Raw genomic sequence first — 20,718 nt, 5'->3', positions numbered from 1 at the left:
AATCTCTGTAGGGAGGGGGGGGGAGGGCTGATCTCGCGTGATTTGCGGCGAGAGTCCGGTACAGTTACTTCTTTTTTTTTTTTTTTTTTTTTTTTAATATAAATTTATTTTGAAAATGCTCTGTTTACCAGAACAAGCGTGGAAAATCAAGCGACGAAAATACACCGCGGCGTGTGTGTAGAGAGGTGTGTGTATGCGCTCCGGTCCCGGTCCCCCCGCTCCGGGTGCTCTCCGTTTACATTCTCCGCCGGGGCGGGCGGGGGTGTCGGGGGAGTGGGGTGTGGGGTGCGGGGGTGTGGGGGGTGTGACTTGTCGGCTCTTCTCTTTTTTTTCCCGCCGGTATAAAAAGCACAAGTTCGCGTAAAAGCAAATACAGATGGAGGAGGCCCGCCGGCGCGCCGCGTCTCCCCGAGCCCCGCCGAGCGTCCGCCGCCGCCGCCGCCACCCTCCTCCTCCTCCCGCCCTGTGACCGACCAGGATGCCCGGTGCCCGGTGCGTGCTCTGCCTGGCGGCCGCTCTCGCCGCCCTCGCCCGGCCCCCCTCTTCTTCCTCCTCCTCTTCCTCCGCGGCCGCCGCCGTCGCCGCCGCCGCCGCTGCGGGTCCGCTGGTCCGCTGCGAGCCGTGCGACGCCGGCGCGCTGCTGCGCTGCAAGCCGCTGCCGCGGGACTGCGCCGAGCGCGTCCTCGAGCCCGGATGCGGGTGTTGCGTGACGTGCGCGCTCGAACGCGGCCACGCGTGCGGCGTGTACACGGCGCGCTGCGGCGCCGGCCTGACGTGCCGCCAGCGGCCGGGCGAGAGGAGGCCCCTGCAGGCGCTGCTGGAGGGACGAGGCGTGTGCGCGACGAGAGTCGTCCAGGAGCCCCGTGTGCACGGACAAGGTAGGCGTGCGTACGTGCGTGCGTGCGTGCGTGTGTGCGTGAAGGGGCGGGGGGTGGTCACGCACATGTTCTGCACCCCCTTTACTCTGGAACCTGGATAAGTTCGTGCGCGCAGGGGGGGGTGCACTCGTGCGCGTGCGTGTGTGTGTGTTGAGGGAGGGTGACCCCGCTCGATGGCGCACACTCACACACACACTCACACAAACACACACACACACGGGTTAAACAAATGCAGGATCAAAGTTGGGGCGGATCACACCTCACGCACACACACTCACACACACACACACACGCACACATACACACACATACTTTCGTAAACGTGCACGTAAATATTGCCAAATAAAGGAACAAATTGATGGATAGAACACTTGCCCCCCCTCTCTGTTTTAGTACACACACACACACACACACACACACACACACACACTGACACACACACTTAATCGATTAGTACAAAAATAGCTTCCCTATGTTTTCTTTTAATTTGATTATCACTGTTGAACAAATACAACCAGGAGATTCAGGCCCCAACCCGGCACTCATAGAGAATAAATACTATAACAATAACAATAATATATGATATCATAATAAATAATATATGATATAACTATAAATATATTTTGCTTGATACACGCTGAGGCTCAAAAAACAGTAAAATGACAATTGTGCTTTGCCCTGCGTGAGGGTGTGTGTGTGTGTGTGTGTGTGTGTGTGTGTGAAAATGGCACACATGCCACCTCCGTGTGAATACACACTGTTGTGTGTTTTAGGCTCCGCTGACGTCAGGCCCCTAGGAGCCTCCGTGTGTGTTTTCTCCTTCCTGGTTATTTGGTTTGGCCACAGAAATGTGTGGCGCGCAAACATTTCAGCAGCAGGCATATTGTCACACACTCACACACACACACACACACAGACATACACAAGTATACACAAACATGGGAAAACACAAACTGGAGCTGGTTTGAGTGAGTTGTTGACAGTCTGCAAGTGTGTGTGCATGTGTGTGTGTGTGTGTGCGTGTGTGTGTGTGTGTGTGTGTGTGTGCGTGTGTGTGTGTGTGTCCTCTTCTCAGGCCTGTTTTGCATCAAAATAATGTTTGACAACATTTCATGCTCATACACAACCTCCCGGGGTGTATTTTTTTCCCAAAAAAAGAGGGTGGGAAGTGATCCCTAGCGCCCCTAGTGGCAAGAGTGTGTAATTGCACCCTGTCCATCTACTTCTGTTTAAGTGTGTGTATCTTAAAGCCCCCATATTTTCCTTAAAGGTTATATAAAACTTTACACTTGTATTAAAATAAAAAAAGAAAAAAAAAGGATGCCAGCGTACAAAACCATGATTTTTTTCAAATTTTTTCTTTTTCCTGCCGCTACTTCCTGTCTGCTCAAAGATCAGGTGGCGAGGAGCGAACACCTTCTTGCCGCAGCTCCCCCGAACACAAAATCTGCTTTGAGTTAAAGGTTTAAAACCCTGTGTGTGTGTGTGTGTGTGTGTGTGTGTGTCTCACCCACTTCTCGTGGCGACATCTTTAAAAATCTGTGACCAGATGGGTGGCGTCGCCCATATAAGGTCGCCCCCCCTCCTCCGAGTCACATGGTCCCCCCGTACCTCTGGGTCTTTAACGATTCGACAGGAATCTTATGGGGGGGATGAGACAGCCATGTATTAATAGTCGTCTCCGCTGGCAACCCCCACTCATAACCCCCCCGCCGCTTCCTCTCTACGACCTGCCGCTCTGTGGAAACGCGCAGACATGAAATCATGGCGTTTCTGTTTACGACTTGGCGGCGGAGGCGGGAGCGAACTTTATTTCTTCTGCATCTTGTTGTCATTTTGTTTTTTTTTGTTTTTTTTTAGCCCTCATGGCGGCCATTGGGATCCGTAAAAATACCAGTAAAAGCTACTGACCAGGTTTTTTTTTTTGTTGTTTTTTTCCTTCCTTCGCTGTGCACGCAGACGGCGCACGGAGTCCGACGGAGAGCGGCTGCGCTAACGAGACGGCGTCCACCACGGCGTCGCCTGACGTCACGGTGAAGGGCGGCCCGGGTCGGGGGCCCACGGACGCCAGGACGCCGCTGCACAGCAAGTTGATCAAGAAGGACCAGAGCAGGAAGTCTCACAGCTACAAGGTGGAGTCGCTTCCCGGGGGAACCAACATGGACGTGCACAACTTCTCCCTGGAGAACAAGAGGGAGACGGAGTATGTAAGTCAGAACGCCGAGCATGTCGGAGTTTTGCATCGCAAACCGTGGCGCTCGGCATGCACGCCGAGGGCGGGGCCAATCCGTGGTGACACTGGGGTAGGAGGCGGGGCTAAACCTGCACAGCCAGCTGTCAATCACAAGCAGAGATTGGGAGAACCCTCCCTTCTGTCTGACAGAAAACACAGAAAAATATACAGAATACTTAACAATGACGTTATAATATAATATAATATTAACATAATATTTAAGCATCACGTTATTATATAATATAATATTAAAATAATATTAAACATCACATCATTATATAATATATTATACATTATTATTATATCATATATGTACATTTCTTTTCATTCTGTTGTCTGTTTATCCCTGTTGTTGTTCACTCTGCTGTCTATTTATTTGTGGATGTCTTTTGCTTGATTGTGTCTATTCATATTTACACCCATATTTATTGATATTGTCATTGTTGCGCTCTTGTGACAAAAGAATTTACGATATTGGGATCAATAAAGTATATCCTATTTGGGAGCTCCGGGTTGCCGGTTGAAGCCCCGCCTCTTGCTCCGGTTTCGATAATGAATGAATGACTAACGCCCCAGATGGGTCAAAGGTCAGGGGTCGCCGCTGCTTGCGTCATCCGATTAAAATGAGCATTTGAGACAATTTCCGGGATAGATGGAGATCGTCCAATGACATTAGACGCTAACATGATGAGAACAAATCTAATTGGTCCGTGAACAAAAGAGAAACCTTCGGCCTTCGGTCGTCGTGTGCGTCAGTGTTTACGGGCAGGGCGGGGGAATTCATCCCACGGTGTTTTGGCAAGCAATGAAAGGTCGTGCTAGAAGATTAGCGTTTGCGAGGACGGACCCTGCTATGTCACGGCTTTGTTTTCAGACCCTCCAAACATCTTGTATACATGCCGGCCTCATTAAAAAGCTCCCGGGCCTCCATGTTTACGTCACTATGTCGTCCCAGTGTTTGGGTGCACGCGCGGCACGTGCAGCTCGTCGCACAAAAGACGGCCACCGCAATTTGCAATGGAAGCCTCCAACTCGTGTTGTTTGGATTTCTCCAGGCATCTAGTCCTCCTGGTACTAAACGCTGGTGGCTAAACGCTCCATTAGCTAGCTAGGGTTAGCAGAACACTGCTGCCGCCGCATCACGAGCGGCTCCGTTGCTTATCGTTTGGCTAACAGTGGCTAATCTAGGGCCACCTTCGGGGTGGTTTGCATTGAACGCATTGTTGTTGATCTTCCCATTCGCCATTCCCCATGGAGAAATCGAAGACCGACGTTTTTTTATTCGAGACAGCGACTCGTCTTGCATCGCTAACTTTCATCAGTCTAATCCGCCAGGCTAGCTTGACAAGTTTACACCTGAACCAAGTGCTGAACACGGTTCTTGAGCGCAGCACCACTGTGGATGGATACATATATACATAATATTATTATAATTACTATATAAATATACCACGTACATTAATGTACAAAAAATTGCAATTTCTATTTATAAATGTGTTGTTTTGTGCGTCCAGGGTTGCTGTGAGAGACCGAACAGTGTAAAAACAGAGCACAGTAGCAATTAGCATAGCAGGATTTTACCAAGGATTATTATTCTTATCATAATAATAATTCTTATTATTGATAATAAGAATAACATGTGTTATTATTATTATTATTGTTATCATTATTTTATTTTTGTGTGTGTGAAGGGAGAGGTTTTTATAAATGGCTGCTGTCCAGCCTGATGGACAGTTTACATAGCAGGATTTTCAGAAGGATCCTTATTCTTCTTCTGATTGTAATAATAATAATAATTATTATTATCAATATAAGTGTGGAGGCAGAGGCTTTTATAAATGGCTGCATCACTGTTGCTGACAGCCTGATTGGCAGTTAGCGAAGCAGAATTTTAACAAGGATTATTATTATAAATATTGTTAGTATCATTATTATTATTATTTGTATGGAAGCAGAGGCTTTTCAAAAAAGGTGGCCAAAAACGGAAACGAATATGGAAACTGTGGCGCCGCTTCCCTGCGTCTCGTGCATTACGGTGTTGCGTCACCATTTTTTTCTTTTTTTTTTTTTTTCTTTTCCTTTCTTTTAACTGATCTGCTCACCGACTCGTCAGGGTCCCTGCCGGCGGGAGATGGAGAGCATCCTGAACAGCCTCAAGATCAGCAACGTGCTCAACCCGAGAGGCTTCCGCATTCCCAACTGTGACAGGAAGGGCTTCTACAAGAAAAAACAGGTGAACAGCGTGCACACACACACACACACATACACACACACACCTGCAAATGGACATGCAAATAGCCCGACTGCATGCCCGGACACTTCCAGAGATTCCTTCACACACACACACACACTTTTTTTTTTTTTGCTGTGCAGTTCCAGTTGCCCCGGCAACCACATCAACACTATATTATCAGAATGGCTAATAACCATGTGCTCCTCCAGTAACCGTCTGACTCATGCTTCACAGGAAATGAGGTTGGTCAGGTGTGTTTGTGGGTGTGTGCGGTGTGGGAGAGTGTGGGGGGTAGGGATGCAAGAATGCGGTCGGGTAGTGTGTGTGTGGCGCGGTAGATGTGGCGGCGGGGGAGTGTACGTGCGGCGCTCGCTTGATGGCGGTAGTTTTGGTGAGGTCGTAGGTGTGGGGTGCCGTTGGCGAGGTGAAAAAAAACAAACCGGCTGTCGCCGGTTTAGTTTTTCTTGTCTGTGGTCGCAGACTCGGGCCACCCATAGCCTGCAGGATGGTGGAGGAGGGGGTATAAATCTGTTCACACACACACACACACACGCACACACACACACACACACACACAGTTTAATGACACCACCATCCCAATTTCTTATCAGAGAGCTTTCTCAGACAGAGTGAGAGAGAGAGAGAGGCCATTCTGAGAAACATGAATCACCAAAAAAAAACACCCCCTGCAGGTGCTGTGAGTCAGACCCAAGCCATAACACACACACACACACACACACACACACACACACACACACACCGATTCCCAGAAGTCCCCAAAGTATAGTTTCACTGTTAGTGTTATTAGAACCGGTCTCTTTTCTCCTTCCTGGATTTCATCAACAAGTGGGGGACTGTGTGTGTGTGTGTGTGTGTGTGCATGAAGAGTCCAGCGGTTGCCAGCCCTGGTCACCCTCTCAGGGGCGGCAGCGGGTTGGTGTGTTAAATCCGTCCGGCAGGATGTGTCTTCACGGTGCGGATTTATGACCGTAAAAACATGGCGGCGAGGAGGCCGTGTGAGGCGTCTAGGGCGACAACGCTGTGAAAAGGAGGGAGCGCGGCGGCGAAGGGGGAGGTTAGAAGAAGCACGACCACGGAAACCGTCACCCACCAATGTGGACAAAATCAACGTGATGTTTTAGAAAATAATAAAAAAAAAAAATCATGGCCCCCCCCCCAACCAGATCTCCATCATTCCAAAATATAAATCTCTAAGATAAAAATAAAAAAAATCCCCAAAATGGAGAAAAAAATGAATTAAATGAACTCAAAATTATTATTTTTTTGCCACCCACCTCCCGGGTGACCTCGGATGCCGTGACCTCTGGGTGGTCATGACCTCGCGTCGGCGGCCGGCGGCCATTAATGTGTAACGACATCCTCCCCGAACAGGCTGTTAGGGGGATGTTTTATGGCCGGCGGGTCAAAGGTCAACGGCCCCCGTCAACGTCATAATTATCCGCACGCGCCCGCTTTCCCCGGCCGTCACTGGCCGAGGGCCTGCGGCCGCCGGACGGTAATTCTAGTTTACTATAAACGTCTGCGTATCATATTAAGTCCAAGATAGAACGCTCGCTCCACGTCGCCGACACCGCTCTTTTGAGGATTCCCTCCCCCCAAACCCTCGGGCAGAGAGCGGAACGGATTTGGGGGTCTCCGATGCATCGCGGCGCAGCGGACGTGCTGTTAGCCTCGGTTGAGGTGGTGCGTGTGTGTGTGTGCGTGTGTGTGTGTGTGTGTGCGTTAGGGGGTGGGTTATTTTTAGCAGCAGTTATATGAATTGGCTCAGTATCCTGGTCGAGGCCAAGCAGGCCCAACACTGACCCACTCATTACACCCCACTAAATGTCTCTTCCTCTGTCCCTCTGCGCACACACACACACACACACACACACACACACACACACATTGCATGCATACACAGGCTCCTTTTCTGCCCGGTGTTCGTTTCAGCCACTCCTCATTAACCCACATTGCACGTACAATTGCCCCCTCCAAACTCCCCCACTTCATCTTTTGTCTGATGCCAGTGTGTGTGTGTGTGTGTGTGTGTGTGTGTGTGTGTGTGTGTGTGTGTGTGTGTGTGTGTATTCTCCTGCCTTGGTTCTCTCTGTCGGTTCTCCCCTGTGTACTTTCCCTCCATGTTGCCCTGTGATGATTGACAGGCGCTCTTTTCCGGGTTAGACTCCGCCCCCTGTGCACCAGGATGAGCTATGATTGGCTCCAGTCCCCAGGAAAGACTTTCCCATTGGTCTCCTGTAAGGAGACAAGAACATTTGTTCATAAAACCAACTTCCTGCTTACTCAGATTCTTGAAATCCATCCACCTGAGGGGTTTCACGCTCCAGAGAATTTTGCTGACCAAAGAAAAAAAATCCCAGCACAGACCAAAGTGTAATAACAGTGTAATACCAGTATAGTACCTGTGTAATACCACGGGAAAGAGCCCGCTCAGTTTGTTGGCTCCTCGCTCCCAGCTGGGTACCAAAGTCATGTTTCTTACATTCCCCATCTTCTGTCTGACGCCGAATTAACGACCTTGCGGGCCTCTCTCGGATTGACAGCTGTCCGTCACAGACCTTTTCATCACCTCGGTTCAATCAGAAATGAAGGGATTAGCTTCAATATAGTTAGCCAATAATCTTTAAAAAAATTGTTTTTTTACTATCAAACGGTATATCAACCCTTGCATGAATGAATGAATGAATGAATGAATGAAGTGTTCCTTCACCTCCATCCCCCCGTTCCGTCCCGCCGATGCTAAATATTATTCCGCCTCCTATTTTTAAATCCTGTGTGGCTCCATTCTTCTAAAAAAAAATTATTTGGGGGTTTAAATTCACTGGAACTCCCAATTAGCCTCTCTATATTAGCAAAAAAAAAAAAAAAAAGTAATATCCTGCAGCGAAGTGCACACCAGCAACACACACACACACACACACTCACACACAGATACACCTTCACGTATACATGCGGCCTTTGTGCGTGCACACACACGTTGCGTTGCGTTTTACGAGCCTGTGTTTATCCTGTGGTGGAGGCGGGCTCTTTTTAATGCCCGTGAAGCCCGGCGGCGCTGCTATTAGCTATAAAGACGGGCGTCACAAGAGCGCGCATTCATCCCCACAACACACACACACACACACACACACACACACACACACACACATACATGAGTGCGTACACACATAAAGGTATCATTATGGCCGCGCGAGGTGGATGAAGCAGGGCCTTTTTTTAAAAAGCGACACACTGTTGGAGGCACAAAAAAGGGGTGGGGGTCTCCACTGACCCCCCCCCCCCCCCCCCCACGCTCAGTCAGCCAATCAGAAGGCCCGATCAACTCTCAGGCCGATGTTAAAGCGCCCGTTTGGCCGGTAGCGGCGAGTTTGTGCAACTGATCTTCCAGGAGGAGGCGGAGGAACCCAGTTTTATGTAGCCCAGCTAATGCTAACCTATCTGCGCTAACGTTAGCTGAGTTGCTTTTCTTTAAAAAAATGAGAAAGTTGCAGAGCGGCGGCGCAGCCATTAGCGCGTCCGCCTCACAGGAAGAAGATCCCTGGTTGGATTCCCGACCAGGCGGTTTCTCCGGGTTCCTCCCGTGGTCCGAAACCGTTCAGGAAGTCCCTGCAGACCCTGCAGTGATCAGACGGTTAAATGAGAAGATGAACATTTGTACTTCTCTCTGCTGGCTTCGCCCTGAATGCAGGATATATAATAATTCTTCTGCCCTTTGACCGATTGAATCCGCGTAAACTTTTCAGCGGCGGCCATTTCTGCACCAAACTCCATCTAAACGACGTTTTCCTTCACTTTTTTTTTTTTTTCCCGTCCCCTTTAAGGCCCTGGGTCGGCTGCACGGGTTTGATGACAACGTGAACAAACCCAGTTGATTGCATGTTCTTTAAAATGCCCATATAATTACAATGTAAAAAAAAAAGAGGGACAATCTTAGTGCAAACATTGGTGGGGGAAAAAAAATCCCTTTGTTTTCCTGTGCGTGTGCATGTGTGCGTGCGTGTGTGTGTGTGTGTGTGTGTGTGTGTGTGTGCAGGAAGGATCACTTGGGATGACTGCTAATAGTTCACAGATGAAAGAGGGACTGAGCGGAAATTCGAAAGGTAGCCAAGCAACAGGGGAATGCACACATACACATTTTGCCTCTGCCTCCCCCGTTTGGCTTTTTCAAGCCTCCCCCAATGCACGCGCTCCACCGACACACACACACACACACACACACAGAGGGCATACACAGGACTCTGTCATCATTAACCAGAGGAGAGGAACACAATGTTAAGCTCCTCTCTGCAGACGCGTCCGCCGGGTCAGGGTGAAAATAGAATCCGGCCGCAGACTCAGACGATGGCACCGTTTTGGGGGGATGGGGGGCTGAAGGGGGTGACAGGGTGGCAAGGGGGGGGGGGGGGGGGCTACCGCTAGGAAACCTGAAAGTGGGGCGAGGAAGTCAATGAAAGTCGCTAGCTAAGCTGAAGAAGGCTTCGGCAATTCCTACCGCGACATTGAAGCTCACGTTGTCCCTACCACGGCTAAGCTAACGACGCTAGCGTGACTCACGTCTGAGCAGCGGCGACTTGGAGAGAAAGCTTCGTCATGGATAATCTATTTTGGAAATATGGGAAGCTAGCAACGATGCAGGGGATGTGATGCTAAAACGAGGAGTTAGCCGTGCTAAGACGCCGTTTCTGCGCTGCCGTCATGTGGCGGGCACCCGTGCGTCTTCCCCATCATGGATCCAGGGACGTGCACGTCAGAGCCGCTAGCTTAGAGTGTCGTCCTGGTGTGGTTTGGATAGCATGTTAGCCTCCGTCAAAACAGGCAACGTGCCTCACAATATGGCCGCCAGTGCCCAAACTACAGACAGATGTCTCCGTTCTGCACCGCGGAAATATGACCGTTAAATGCTGCCTTTAAACAATACAATGAAATAATGAAAAATAAAAGTACAAATAATCTCTACCAAAAGAGGGTAAAAGTATGAAGCTAGATTTTAAGCAAAAAAAAAAAGAAAAAAAAGGAAAATAACAGTTTGGTACTGTTCTTAAAAGCATCCACAGATGGTGGGTGGTGTCTGGGTGGGGGTGTCGGTGGCGGCGGTGGCGGCGGCGGCGGCGGCGGCGGCGCTGGTGTGGTGGCCTCGGGAGGGAGTGACGGGGGGTGTTCCAAACGTTTGGCGCTGAAAAGAAAAAAAAAAAACAGAATGTACTTTTAACAACATGGGGCAGCGACGTTCTCAGACAGCTTTAATTGCGTCTGCAGGCCGACGTACTTAACCCCCTCCAAAACTGGACGGAAGGGGGGGGCGTGTCCCGCCCCCGCCCTCGCCCTCGCCACCGCCTTCGCCCTCTCCGCCTCACCTCGTCGAGCTGTCACCGCTAACCAAGCGGGGATGATGGGCGGCGGCGCAGGAGGAGGGGTGTTTTTGAGTGAGGGGTTAATCCTGTCCACGATTGTGTCATTTCATACGTTCCCTAAACGCCGCTCCCCCCGCCGGTCATCTGATATAACTGTTTTGGGTGGGTGGGGGTTATGTATACACGCCGCGCTCTTGTTTGTGTGTTTATGCAGGCTCGTGCACGCCGCCCCCACCCCCCACCCGCCTCGCCCGTGCACGCGCCGGCCCTAATCAGTTCCAGATGATTCTGAGCGTCTGCCAGCCTCCCAGAATAGCAGCCATGGTTTCCCTGCAGCCTCTCCCCCCCCCCCCCCCCCCCACGGGCCGGCCTCGGCAAATATTTTAGCAGCTTCGTGTTTACCTTTACACTCCTCTCCTGCACCCCCCCTGGAAATAATCTGCATATTCATCTCTTTTTCCTTTCTTTTTTTTTTTTTTTTTTTTTTTTTTTGACAAATAAGCTGTCCGTGCTCGACTGGCGCTCGGTGCTCACTCTTCCATCACTAGGGTGTTTACTTATCTATTATTTATTATTTGTTATTTATTATTTATTGGGAGATTATTTTTAATTTAAAATAATCCGTCCGTCCCATTCCTCGCCGTGATTGATTGAGTGTCCCGTGTTTTTTTTTATTTTTCATGATTCTCGTTACGTCTTGAATCTTAATGCCAGCAGAAAAGAGAGTTATGTGACACACACGCACACACACACACACACACACAAGTGATGCTGATAAACCTCTGTCAGGATAATTTCAAGGGTTCTTGGGGTTCTTCCTGAAACCTCAGCTGAATCATTTGTTCGATGCTCCGCTTAAGATACGAGAATCTGATTCGACGGTAAGTTTTGCCAAGTCAGGAAGTTGTTTTGGAATTTGTGACGCTAAATGCTAATAAATGAATCGACTTGGACCAAAGAAGGATTTCCCCTTCGAAGAACCGCAAAACCTGAAGAAAACTCAAAATGAATCTGTTTGAATAGAAAAAATCATTCACTCATCCTCGCGGGGGGGGGGCTGTAGCCTATCCCAGCTGCCATTGGATGAGGGGCGGGGTTTGCCCTGGACCAATCACAGGGCTTCATACAGAGGCATGTGACCATTCACACTCTCACTGGGCAAATTAGGCAGGGGTGCCGACAGCCATTTCATTCATCTATTCATCAATAAGTAACGATGGCATCTCACCTGTCAATCGATCAATTACAGGAGACAAGACAAAGCAACCAACCCAGCTTATTACAATAAAAAAATAAAGATATTGATTGAATCATAATTGGTTGATCGAACACAGGAAACAGAGCTAAAAATGCAAAGCAATGGGAAAAAAAATGTTAAAGAAATAGGGTATTTATAGAGTATTGAGATTATAGAGTATTTACCAAAGCAGTGCCAAAATCAAAATAAATACATAAAATAAAATAGATAAAATAATCAACGTTACCTGTTTACTTCCCTGTTTAAGATGTTGTTAGCGTTTGCATTAGCGCTAGTGGGGAACTTTAAGCTAACAATGAAAACGGACACTCCCATATTTCCAGGTTTTTTCATTTTGTGTTCAACTCACACACACACACACACACACACACACACACACATACATGCACGCATGCTAACAGGCACTCTCCTTTTCAGTGCCGTCCATCCAAAGGCCGGAGGCGGGGCTATTGTTGGTGTGTGGATAAGTACGGGCAGCCGCTGCCCGGCTACGATGGCAAGGACCGGGACGAGACGCAGTGCCACAGCCCCGACAGCCAATAGGAGGCCGGAGAGGGAGGAAGGAAGCGAGGAAGGAAGGAAGGAAGGAAGGAAGGAAGGAAGGGAGGAAGAGCCGACTCCGCTCTTGCATGTTGCCTTGTGTAAACTTTCTTGAAAGGAGACCTGGACCTTCACCGCCCTCCTCCGCGTTGGACGCCCTCCTGTCCGTCACAGCCGCCGCATCCCGAAACCCCGCCTCCCGACCCCCATTCGTCCACGGCGAGGCCCGAGAGGCCAGCGAGAAAATCCCGTCATCTGCACTATCCTGTTAAGATAGAGAGAGAAGAAGGAAGAAAGGAAGGAGGGTCTTTTCCACTCACTGAAGAGAAGAAAAAAACATAAGTGTGCACCCGTCATCCGTGCACAGCCGCATGCGTGTGCACGGGCACCGCGTGAGTGTTTGTTTGCGTACAAACTGTGTGTGTGAGTGCGTGTGTGTTTATGTGTGTGTGTGTGTCACCCAGCGTGAGAGCGCCCCCTACAGGCGCGGCTCCATTAAACAATGCAGTAAGAAAACGAAAAAAAAAAAAAAAACGCTCTCCGGCTCAGGGTCCATTCTGGCGGTGCGGCGGGCGAGCAAGCGAGACCCTCGACCGCGCCGCCACCTCCCCGCCTCTCGGGGAACCGTGCAGTTGCTGTGCCTTAAACCCCGACCCCACCCCGCACCCCCAATACGGTCGCTGCACGCCGCCAGTGCACGCCGCCCCATTGACATGTGTGGTGTCGATCAGGGGGGCGGAGCTACTTTCTCGGGGCCCGTCCTCTGCGTCTTAGAAACCCGGCGTTTTCTAGCAGGGTGTCAGACATGACAGAGGGTCATCAATCAATCAGTTGTCATGATTGACAGCTCGCCCCAATATGCGTCACGTCCAATATCTCAATCTCGAAACATCTGGTGCGTCTTGTCCATGTTTTTTTTTTTTTCCAAATCCGGTCTCCACGTGACGGGACGGGAAGTGAAATCGCTCGCGCTTCCTGGTTTTCGTCCTCGAACCGAAGTTCATCTCAACTTCATCTCGATGCCGGATGACCTCTGACCCCCCCCACCCCCCCCAACAAACCACACCGCTTCAAGCACAAGCACTTAAAGCACTTTAGCTGCACCGCTAACCGTCCATTCATGCAGTTAAAGAAAAACAGTTAGAAATCGGTACCTGCGACGGATTTCCCAATGGCTCCACACACACACACACACACATATACACACACACACACACATTCACACACAGCCCCCCCCATCCTGTGTAAAAAAATCTTGAAAAGTGAAGAGAGTGCCGGAAAAAGAAGAATGAAGAAAGAGGGAGAAAAATAAAATCTCGCCCAGTAGCGCGGTAGCATGATAGTGGCTTTCTTTGATGGATATTAGCGTCCCAACCCTCCCCCCGTGCCTAGCAGCCTGTCGGTGCTACATCCCATAATTTCAAAGACTTGATGCGGGAGGACCTTTTTTCAAAATGTTTAAGCTATTTCCTCCCTTATAGTTGTGTGTCTTTTTTGTATATTATTAATATCATTATTATTATTATTACTATTATTATTAGCATTATTATTAATATTAATAATATTATTTCCTGGCCAGCTACTTGTCTGACAGGACATCATGTACAGCACGTAAAAAAAAATTAAGAATAATAATTATTTATCGAAGAAAGAATTATAAGCTGATCCAAACTTAGGTTTTTCTGATGAACAAATTCTCACCGATTGCACAGCAAAGTCTTTTACGATTCAGTGTATTTTGGGGAATATAATCACTAATGAATGTTTTTATTTTATTTTATATTTTTTAAATCAACTGCCGCCCCCAGACTCGCCGTCCCGACCCCGTCGCAACCTATAGAAATATGTTTTTAATGGCTTGTTTTAATTCACTCCTGTTTTAATGACTAAACCATCCCGGGGTGAGGCTGAGAGGATGAATGGTTGGGGTGTCTGTGATTGACAGGGGACCCATCCAGATTAAGCCCCGCCTCCCACCAAGAATCTGATTGGCTCTTGTCATTAAATTGCCGATACAAACAGGAAGTACAAACAGGAAGTGCGGTCGACTTAAAACCTGTTGTTTTATAGAAATACTTGAATATGCACTTCCTATTTACGTTGATTTCGCGTTCTTTTTTTTTTTTTCCCTCAAATCTACGGTGTGTTTTGGCGCCTTTGGGCCAACTTTAAACATATTTGTATATGTACATATATATACATATATATTTAAAGTTCCTGGGTTTCTGCTCACGTCGCGTCAGTGAACGCCTCACATTTCGGCGATAACACTCTGTGCACCCCGCCCCTCCCCCCGTTTCGAGATCACTCTGTTCACGGGTAAATATGTTTTGTTTATGCTTCTTTTAATTTTTTTTTATTTTATTTTTTCCAATTCAAAGCTTTTCATGATTCTATAAAATATAGCAAAAAAAAGAACAAAACAATGAAAGAAATCTCCAGCTATCTTGTTTTTTTGTCCGAGAAAGGAATTGATTTCGAAATATAATTTGTATTTAATGTCTTTTTTTTTTTTTTAAATAAAACAAGTGGACACATTTGAAGGTGTTTCCTCTGCTTCTTTGTCTACCTACACAAGGGGCTCTTCACCCTCTCTCAACTGAGAATTATTTTATTTTTTTCCAATTCAAAGCTTTTCTCAATACTATAAATGTTACAAAAAAGTAACCAAAACAAGCAAACACATTTAAAGGGGTTACCTCTGCTTCATTGTTTATCTTACACACAGGGCTCTTCCCTCTCTCATGTCTGATAGTTATTTTATTTTTACTTTTACTTTAGCTTAATTCGATTTTTATGATATCTTCCTATTTTATTTCATTTTATTTTAATGTAATTGAATTCAATCGCATTTTATCTTATTTTGTTTTGCCGTTCTCATCTCATCTCATCATCTAAATGATTCTGTTTTTTATTAAATTTTATTTACAGTTGATTTAAATCAATTGAATCCTATTTCATTTTGATGTCATTTTATTTTTATTTTCCGCTTCTGCTAAAAAAAAAAACCCTTGAATGCAATCACCTCCCCCCCCTCCAACTTTTACCCCCCACCCCCATCCCCACCTGACCTGGAATGTGTCAATAAGGATAAAGCAAAGGTTCAATTTGTTAAAAAGAATTAAAAATAAATGTGGTGGTGCCAGGCAGGCTGGCAGCGGGCACGGTGGATTCCTTCGCCACACCACGGCAAACAGAGCGCGGGTCAAAAGGTAGCGGCGAGGAGGAAAAGGGGGGGCGGGGGGGTTGAGGGGGGTTGAGGGGGCGAGTCCCGTCAACCCGGCTAAAGTTAGACAAGGAGCTCCACTTTGGATCATCCTGATAACGCACACAAACACACTCAATATAGAACATGTGGTCCCGGAGGGGGTTGGTGTGTGTGTGTGTGTGTGTGTGGAGGGGGGGGCACAAACACGTGCTCACAATCAAGTCCCGGTGAAGACACACACATACACACACACATGCATATAAGTCCAGGGTGAAAGAGTTGAGGTTAATGTTTTTATTAAATATATCACTTTTTTTTCATACATCTCCGTTACATATAAAAAAGTACGCACACACACACACACACACACACACATACGCACACGCACTACAAATGGTGAGCATTTTGGAATAGGCTCACGCCGAAACAAACGACGACGACAAATTCTCCATCCCAACAGCAGCATGTGAAAGGGCGGGGCGGGTGGGAGCCGCCATCCGAGCACCGCGCGGCTCGCCGCTCGCCGTGGTCATGTGATCTTGGTCAGAGACGACGGGACAAAGGAAAACGGAAACGGAGAAATACGCGCGCACGTGTGGTAGAATAGCGAGAGCACAACAACACAACAGACATAAATATCGGAGGTAGGTCGATGCAGAGATACCCGTTTGCTATGTGTAACCCCGTGGAATCGTGTGGGGGCGGGGGACGAAAAATAAAATTAAAAATAAAAAAAGCTGAGGGTTTCGCATTGGATGACGAGACGATCATGTCGCATTTAAAAAATATATATAGCAAAAAAAAAAAAAAAAAAAAAAAATCTTAAAATTCAAAAGATAAAGTCCTTAATGATATTTGGACGCTCAGTGCTTTTGTTTTGCCCGGTTGAAAAAACAAACGAAAAAAAAAAAGCTCAACTCGGCGGCGGGCAGAGTCACTCGGGGGCCGAGATACATATATACATTTTATACACGCGCCATAAAATAATACCAACAATAATAATAACAATAAAGCAAAAATAACATATAAATACTCGAGAAATAATTACAAAATAACAAATGCAAAATAAATAAGGCTGAAGAGTCGAAGTAAATGCATCAATATGAACAAAAAAAAGGTGTTTTTTTTTTGGTGTCTCTTTGGGACGGGTGTTCGAAGAGGACGACAGTGTACCTGAAATAAACACCACCATGGACAGAACTAATAAATAAACAGCGATCGCCGAGAAGAGAAGGAAATCAGTGGCTTGCTTGTTTGTTTGTTTGTTTGTAGGGGCGGCAGCGCTCCATCTAGTCCTCTAAGGGCATTCGGCGTCCGCCGGCAAGTCGGTCGAACCTAAAATCCTCTTCCCGTTCCAGGAGTTGACGCACCAGCATCGGCCCCGTTGACCATCCAGGGACGACTCGCACTGGAAAACACGCGCACTCAGGTCAGCGGTTTGGGTTTTAACGGACATTTCACCATGATAGCTTTCGGCGCGATTGGACGGGGTGACCGTCGAGCGGAAGGACTGACCTGCTTGGGCTTATAAAGCCCGTGTTTGTCGCAGTTGGGGAGGTACAACCGGGTCAACTTGTCGCCCAGTTTCTGCTGGGATTTGGCAATTTTCTCCATGGCCCTCTGCAGCTCCACGTGACAGGGCCCCTGCAGGGGAAAGGGGACGAGAAAGGGTCAACTCACACACCGGGAAAATGACATTGCTGTCGCCAGCTACAATGGAAAATATAGTGCAAACAATGAATTTTCAGAAAATATAAGACTTAACTAAAAAGTTATTTTTTTTAGCTTAGAGCTATATTTATTTTTTGGAATTTATTCTATTTATCGCTTTTAAGAATGCCTTTTCTCTATTTTTTTGCAAAAAAAAAGGGAAAGTTGTCCAATTTTCTTTTTAAACGGCACTCGGGCGCCCCCTAGTGGCAGCTCCGGGTAAATACCCCCCACTACAAAACCAAATGCAAAAAAAAAAAAAAAAAAACTTTTCACGACGTTTTTTTTCCCCCCACGCAGGGGATTCGCACCGAAAAAAAAACAAGAGGTAGGTGGGGGGTTCGCAGGGGGGGGGGTCTTCTCACCTGCTCCACCAACTTCCGGCGGATGGCCACCAGCTTGGCCTTCATGCTTTCCTGCGCGTCGGCGGCGGCCCGCGGGTCGAAGGGCTTCCCGTGGCCGGGGAGGAAGTGGCTGGAGCCGGGAGGGTCCGAGAGGATGGCGCCGTTCTCCATCTCCGGCTCCGGGTCCGCCTGGTCTGGAGGAAGAGGAAGGTCGGGATTGATCGTCTGATTTTCTGATTTTGAATCCCGATCTTGCGGGGTGTGCGGGGGTCCTACCTTGCGTGAGGGGCTCCGGGGTCGCGTCCGGCTCCGGGCTCCCGGCGCACGCCGCCTGGCCCCGGGTGAGGGAGTGCAGCGGCCGCGGGTCGCCGGGTCTCGGCGTGCACCGCAGCCCGGAGCCGCACGGCGCCGTGTAGATGCCGCACGGCTCGCCGGCCCGCAGGGCGCAGGCGGGGCAGCACCCGCAGCCCGGTTCCCGCAGCACCTCCGCGCAGCCCGGCGCCACCGCGGGACACTGGCTCAGCCGCTCCGGCGTGCACGGCGCGCAGCGGATCGGCTCCGAGCCCGCCGGCACCGGGGAGCCAAGCGCGCCCCAGGCCAGCACGGAGCAAAGCACCGCATATAATCCACCCGTGGCCGACATTGCGGGACGTGGACGTGGAGAAAAAAAAATACCCAACGTGGACGCGAGAAGGTGAGACCGGGTTCCCGCCGCTCACTTGTTTGATTTTGGGGTGAAAAATGTCTAACTGTGCGTTGCGCGCAGCCGTATTTATAGCCGGGTTCCCCCCCACCCCCACCCCCCGCAAACCCCGCACCCCCCGCACCCACCCCGCGTGCGTTTGACGCATCGGCGTTATGAATGATTTGAGAAAAGAAGGTGTAATGACACGCCGGCCTCTGATTGGCTGCTCCGACGTCCGGTCATGAGGCTCGTCCGCGTACGACGAGCACGTTAATATTTATTTTGGAAAACGGCGCATGCGTGACGACATCGCCGTTTGATGTTTGCGCACACACGCACACATACACATACACACACACACACACACACACACACACACACACACACACACACACACACACACACACTCCTCCTCCGGCCCACCCCCCCACCTCTTCCCCTTGCTTTCTCACCCGGGTGCTCGCACTAAAAACTACTTCGCGACACACACACACACACACACACACACACACACGCTCACACTCACACACACACACACACCATCGTTTTTCCTGAGTTAAATCTATTTCTGTTTGCTCCTTTTGTTCACCCCCCTTCCCCCTAATTGTCCTCTTCAAACTTCTTACACAACTTTAGGAAGGGTTTGTGTGTGTGTGTGTGAGTGTTTGTGTGTGTGTGGGGGGGGCAGATCAACACGGTCCCTTTATTTCGGCTCTAATTTGACATGAGAAAGCATCCGCGCATCAAGGGGGGAGGGTAGTGCGTGTGTGTGTCGGTGTGTGTGTGTGTGTGTGTGTGTGTGTATGGGTGGGGGGGGTGTAATAAACCCAACTTTCAGAAATAGCGTCGCAAATGAGGGTGGTGGTGGGGTGTAAAGTGGTGTGTGTGTGTGTGTGCGCGCGCAGGCGTCATCGGACCGCGCGGAATGCGGGTGCCCCGTGGAGCGCGCATCCGCGGGAACGCGCAAACGGGCGCGGGTCCAAAATCCCCCCCCCCCCTCGGAATTACCCGTTTCCTGGCTTCAATAATAGAAGAGGCAATCTTGGCGGGGGGGTGCGGGGGGTGCGGGGGGGCAGCAGCGTGCGGACATGGCTGCTGACACGTTCCCCCTATTTCCCCCCGCAGAGACCCGCACACGCACGATTTTCACGGCCCGCCGCTGCGGGGCACCGCTGACCCCTGCAGACAGGCGGGATAACGCACACGCACGATGAGAGAGAAAGAGATAAAGAAAGAGAGAGAGAGAGAGAGAGTCCACTTTTTTTATTTTTTTTTTACTCAAGCGCGTACACGTACACGCACGGCTATCGACGTGATCTGACGCAATGAAGTCCGTGCGTGCGTGCATGTGTGCGCCACGCAATCGTTTGATGAGGTTGCATCATCTGGGGGAGGGGGGGGTGCACGTGCACGCGCGTACACGTGTGTTCATGAGGAACTTCCGGTGGGGATTTAACGGCGTCATCGATGGGAAAAAAATAAACAAAAGCAAAAGGGAGAGAATGAAGGAAAATAAAAAAGAATAAGAGCACCAAAATAAGAAAATAAAAGAAACTAACAAGATAGAGAAAAGGAACAAGGAAAACAAACAAAAAACAAAAGTCAATAACAGGAAGGAGCAAAACAAACAAAAGAAAAGGATTAAGCAAAACAATCAAAAGTAAATATAAAGGAATAAGCAAAACAAACAAAAGTAAAGAAAAGATATAAGCAAAACAAAAAAAGTAAAGAAAGGGAATAAACAAAACAAACACAAGACAAAAGTAAATAAAAGGAAGGAGCAAAACAGCAAAAGTAAATAAAAGGAAGGACCAAAACAAACAAAAGAAAAGGAATAAGCAAAACAAACAAAAGTAAAGAAAATGAATAAGAAAAACAGTCAAAAGTAAATAAAAGGAAAAAGAAAAACAAACAAAAGTAAAGATAAGGAATAAGCAAAACAATCAAAAGTAAATAAAAGGAACAACCAAAGTAAACACAAGACAGAAGTAAATAAAAGAAACAAGCAAAACAAACAAAAGTAAAGAAAAGGAATAAGCAAAACAAACACAAGACAAAACTAAATGACAGGAACGAGCTAAATTTCAAACAAAAAAAAACAAAGGTAAAATAGAAAACAAACAGAAGCGACAAACATGACAAGACACCACAAAATAAAGCAAACAAGACAAATAAAATAAAACACGCGGATGTTTTTATGTCTGCACGTCATTTTATCTTCGAGTGTCGTCTGCTATAATTATTATGGTTATTATTA

General features: G+C 48.3%; 2 protein-coding genes across 2 annotated transcripts; one reads left to right on the top strand and one right to left on the bottom strand.

Moving 5' to 3' along the window:
* Positions 1–387: 387 nt before the first annotated feature.
* Positions 388–17,112, top strand: LOC147237136 (insulin-like growth factor-binding protein 3). The gene is made up of 4 exons (XM_086144498.1): positions 388–878; positions 2,838–3,085; positions 5,225–5,344; positions 12,392–17,112. Exons 1-4 carry the CDS (start codon positions 479–481, stop codon positions 12,515–12,517), a joined length of 894 nt encoding a protein of 297 aa, XP_086000624.1. The 5' UTR covers positions 388–478; the 3' UTR covers positions 12,518–17,112.
* On the bottom strand, positions 16,002–19,453 carry igfbp1a (insulin-like growth factor binding protein 1a). The gene is made up of 4 exons (XM_086144501.1): positions 18,053–19,453; positions 17,798–17,970; positions 17,238–17,366; positions 16,002–17,130 (listed from the first exon to the last, which is right to left on the bottom strand). The coding sequence occupies exons 1-4, from the start codon at positions 18,417–18,419 to the stop codon at positions 17,020–17,022; spliced, it is 780 nt and encodes a 259-aa protein (XP_086000627.1). The 5' UTR covers positions 18,420–19,453; the 3' UTR covers positions 16,002–17,019.
* Positions 19,454–20,718: the final 1,265 nt, after the last annotated feature.

Source organism: Fistularia commersonii, chromosome 1 (assembly GCF_037954325.1).
Source record: "Fistularia commersonii isolate RoL2024-O1a breed Wild chromosome 1, RoL_Fcom_v1.0, whole genome shotgun sequence".
NCBI lineage: Eukaryota > Metazoa > Chordata > Actinopteri > Syngnathiformes > Fistulariidae > Fistularia > Fistularia commersonii.
The sequence above is the reverse complement of the archived record's forward strand: the minus strand, read 5'-3'. Positions and strand labels throughout refer to the sequence as shown.

What these genes read in the sequence shown, in the direction of transcription:
- igfbp1a (XM_086144501.1), bottom strand. Translation starts at nt 18,419, where the DNA reads ATGTCGGCCACGGGTGGATTATATGCGGTGCTTTGCTCCGTGCTGGCC. An exon ending in CCCGGAGCCCCTCACGCAAG is followed by an intron (nt 17,971 to 18,052) that starts GTAGGACCCCCG and finishes CTCTTCCTCCAG; the next exon opens with ACCAGGCGGACCCGGAGCCG. An exon ending in GCCGGAAGTTGGTGGAGCAG is followed by an intron (nt 17,367 to 17,797) that starts GTGAGAAGACCC and finishes TTTCCCCTGCAG; the next exon opens with GGGCCCTGTCACGTGGAGCT.
- LOC147237136 (XM_086144498.1), top strand. Translation starts at nt 479, where the DNA reads ATGCCCGGTGCCCGGTGCGTGCTCTGCCTGGCGGCCGCTCTCGCCGCC. An exon ending in ACAAGAGGGAGACGGAGTAT is followed by an intron (nt 3,086 to 5,224) that starts GTAAGTCAGAAC and finishes CCGACTCGTCAG; the next exon opens with GGTCCCTGCCGGCGGGAGAT. An exon ending in GCTTCTACAAGAAAAAACAG is followed by an intron (nt 5,345 to 12,391) that starts GTGAACAGCGTG and finishes TCTCCTTTTCAG; the next exon opens with TGCCGTCCATCCAAAGGCCG.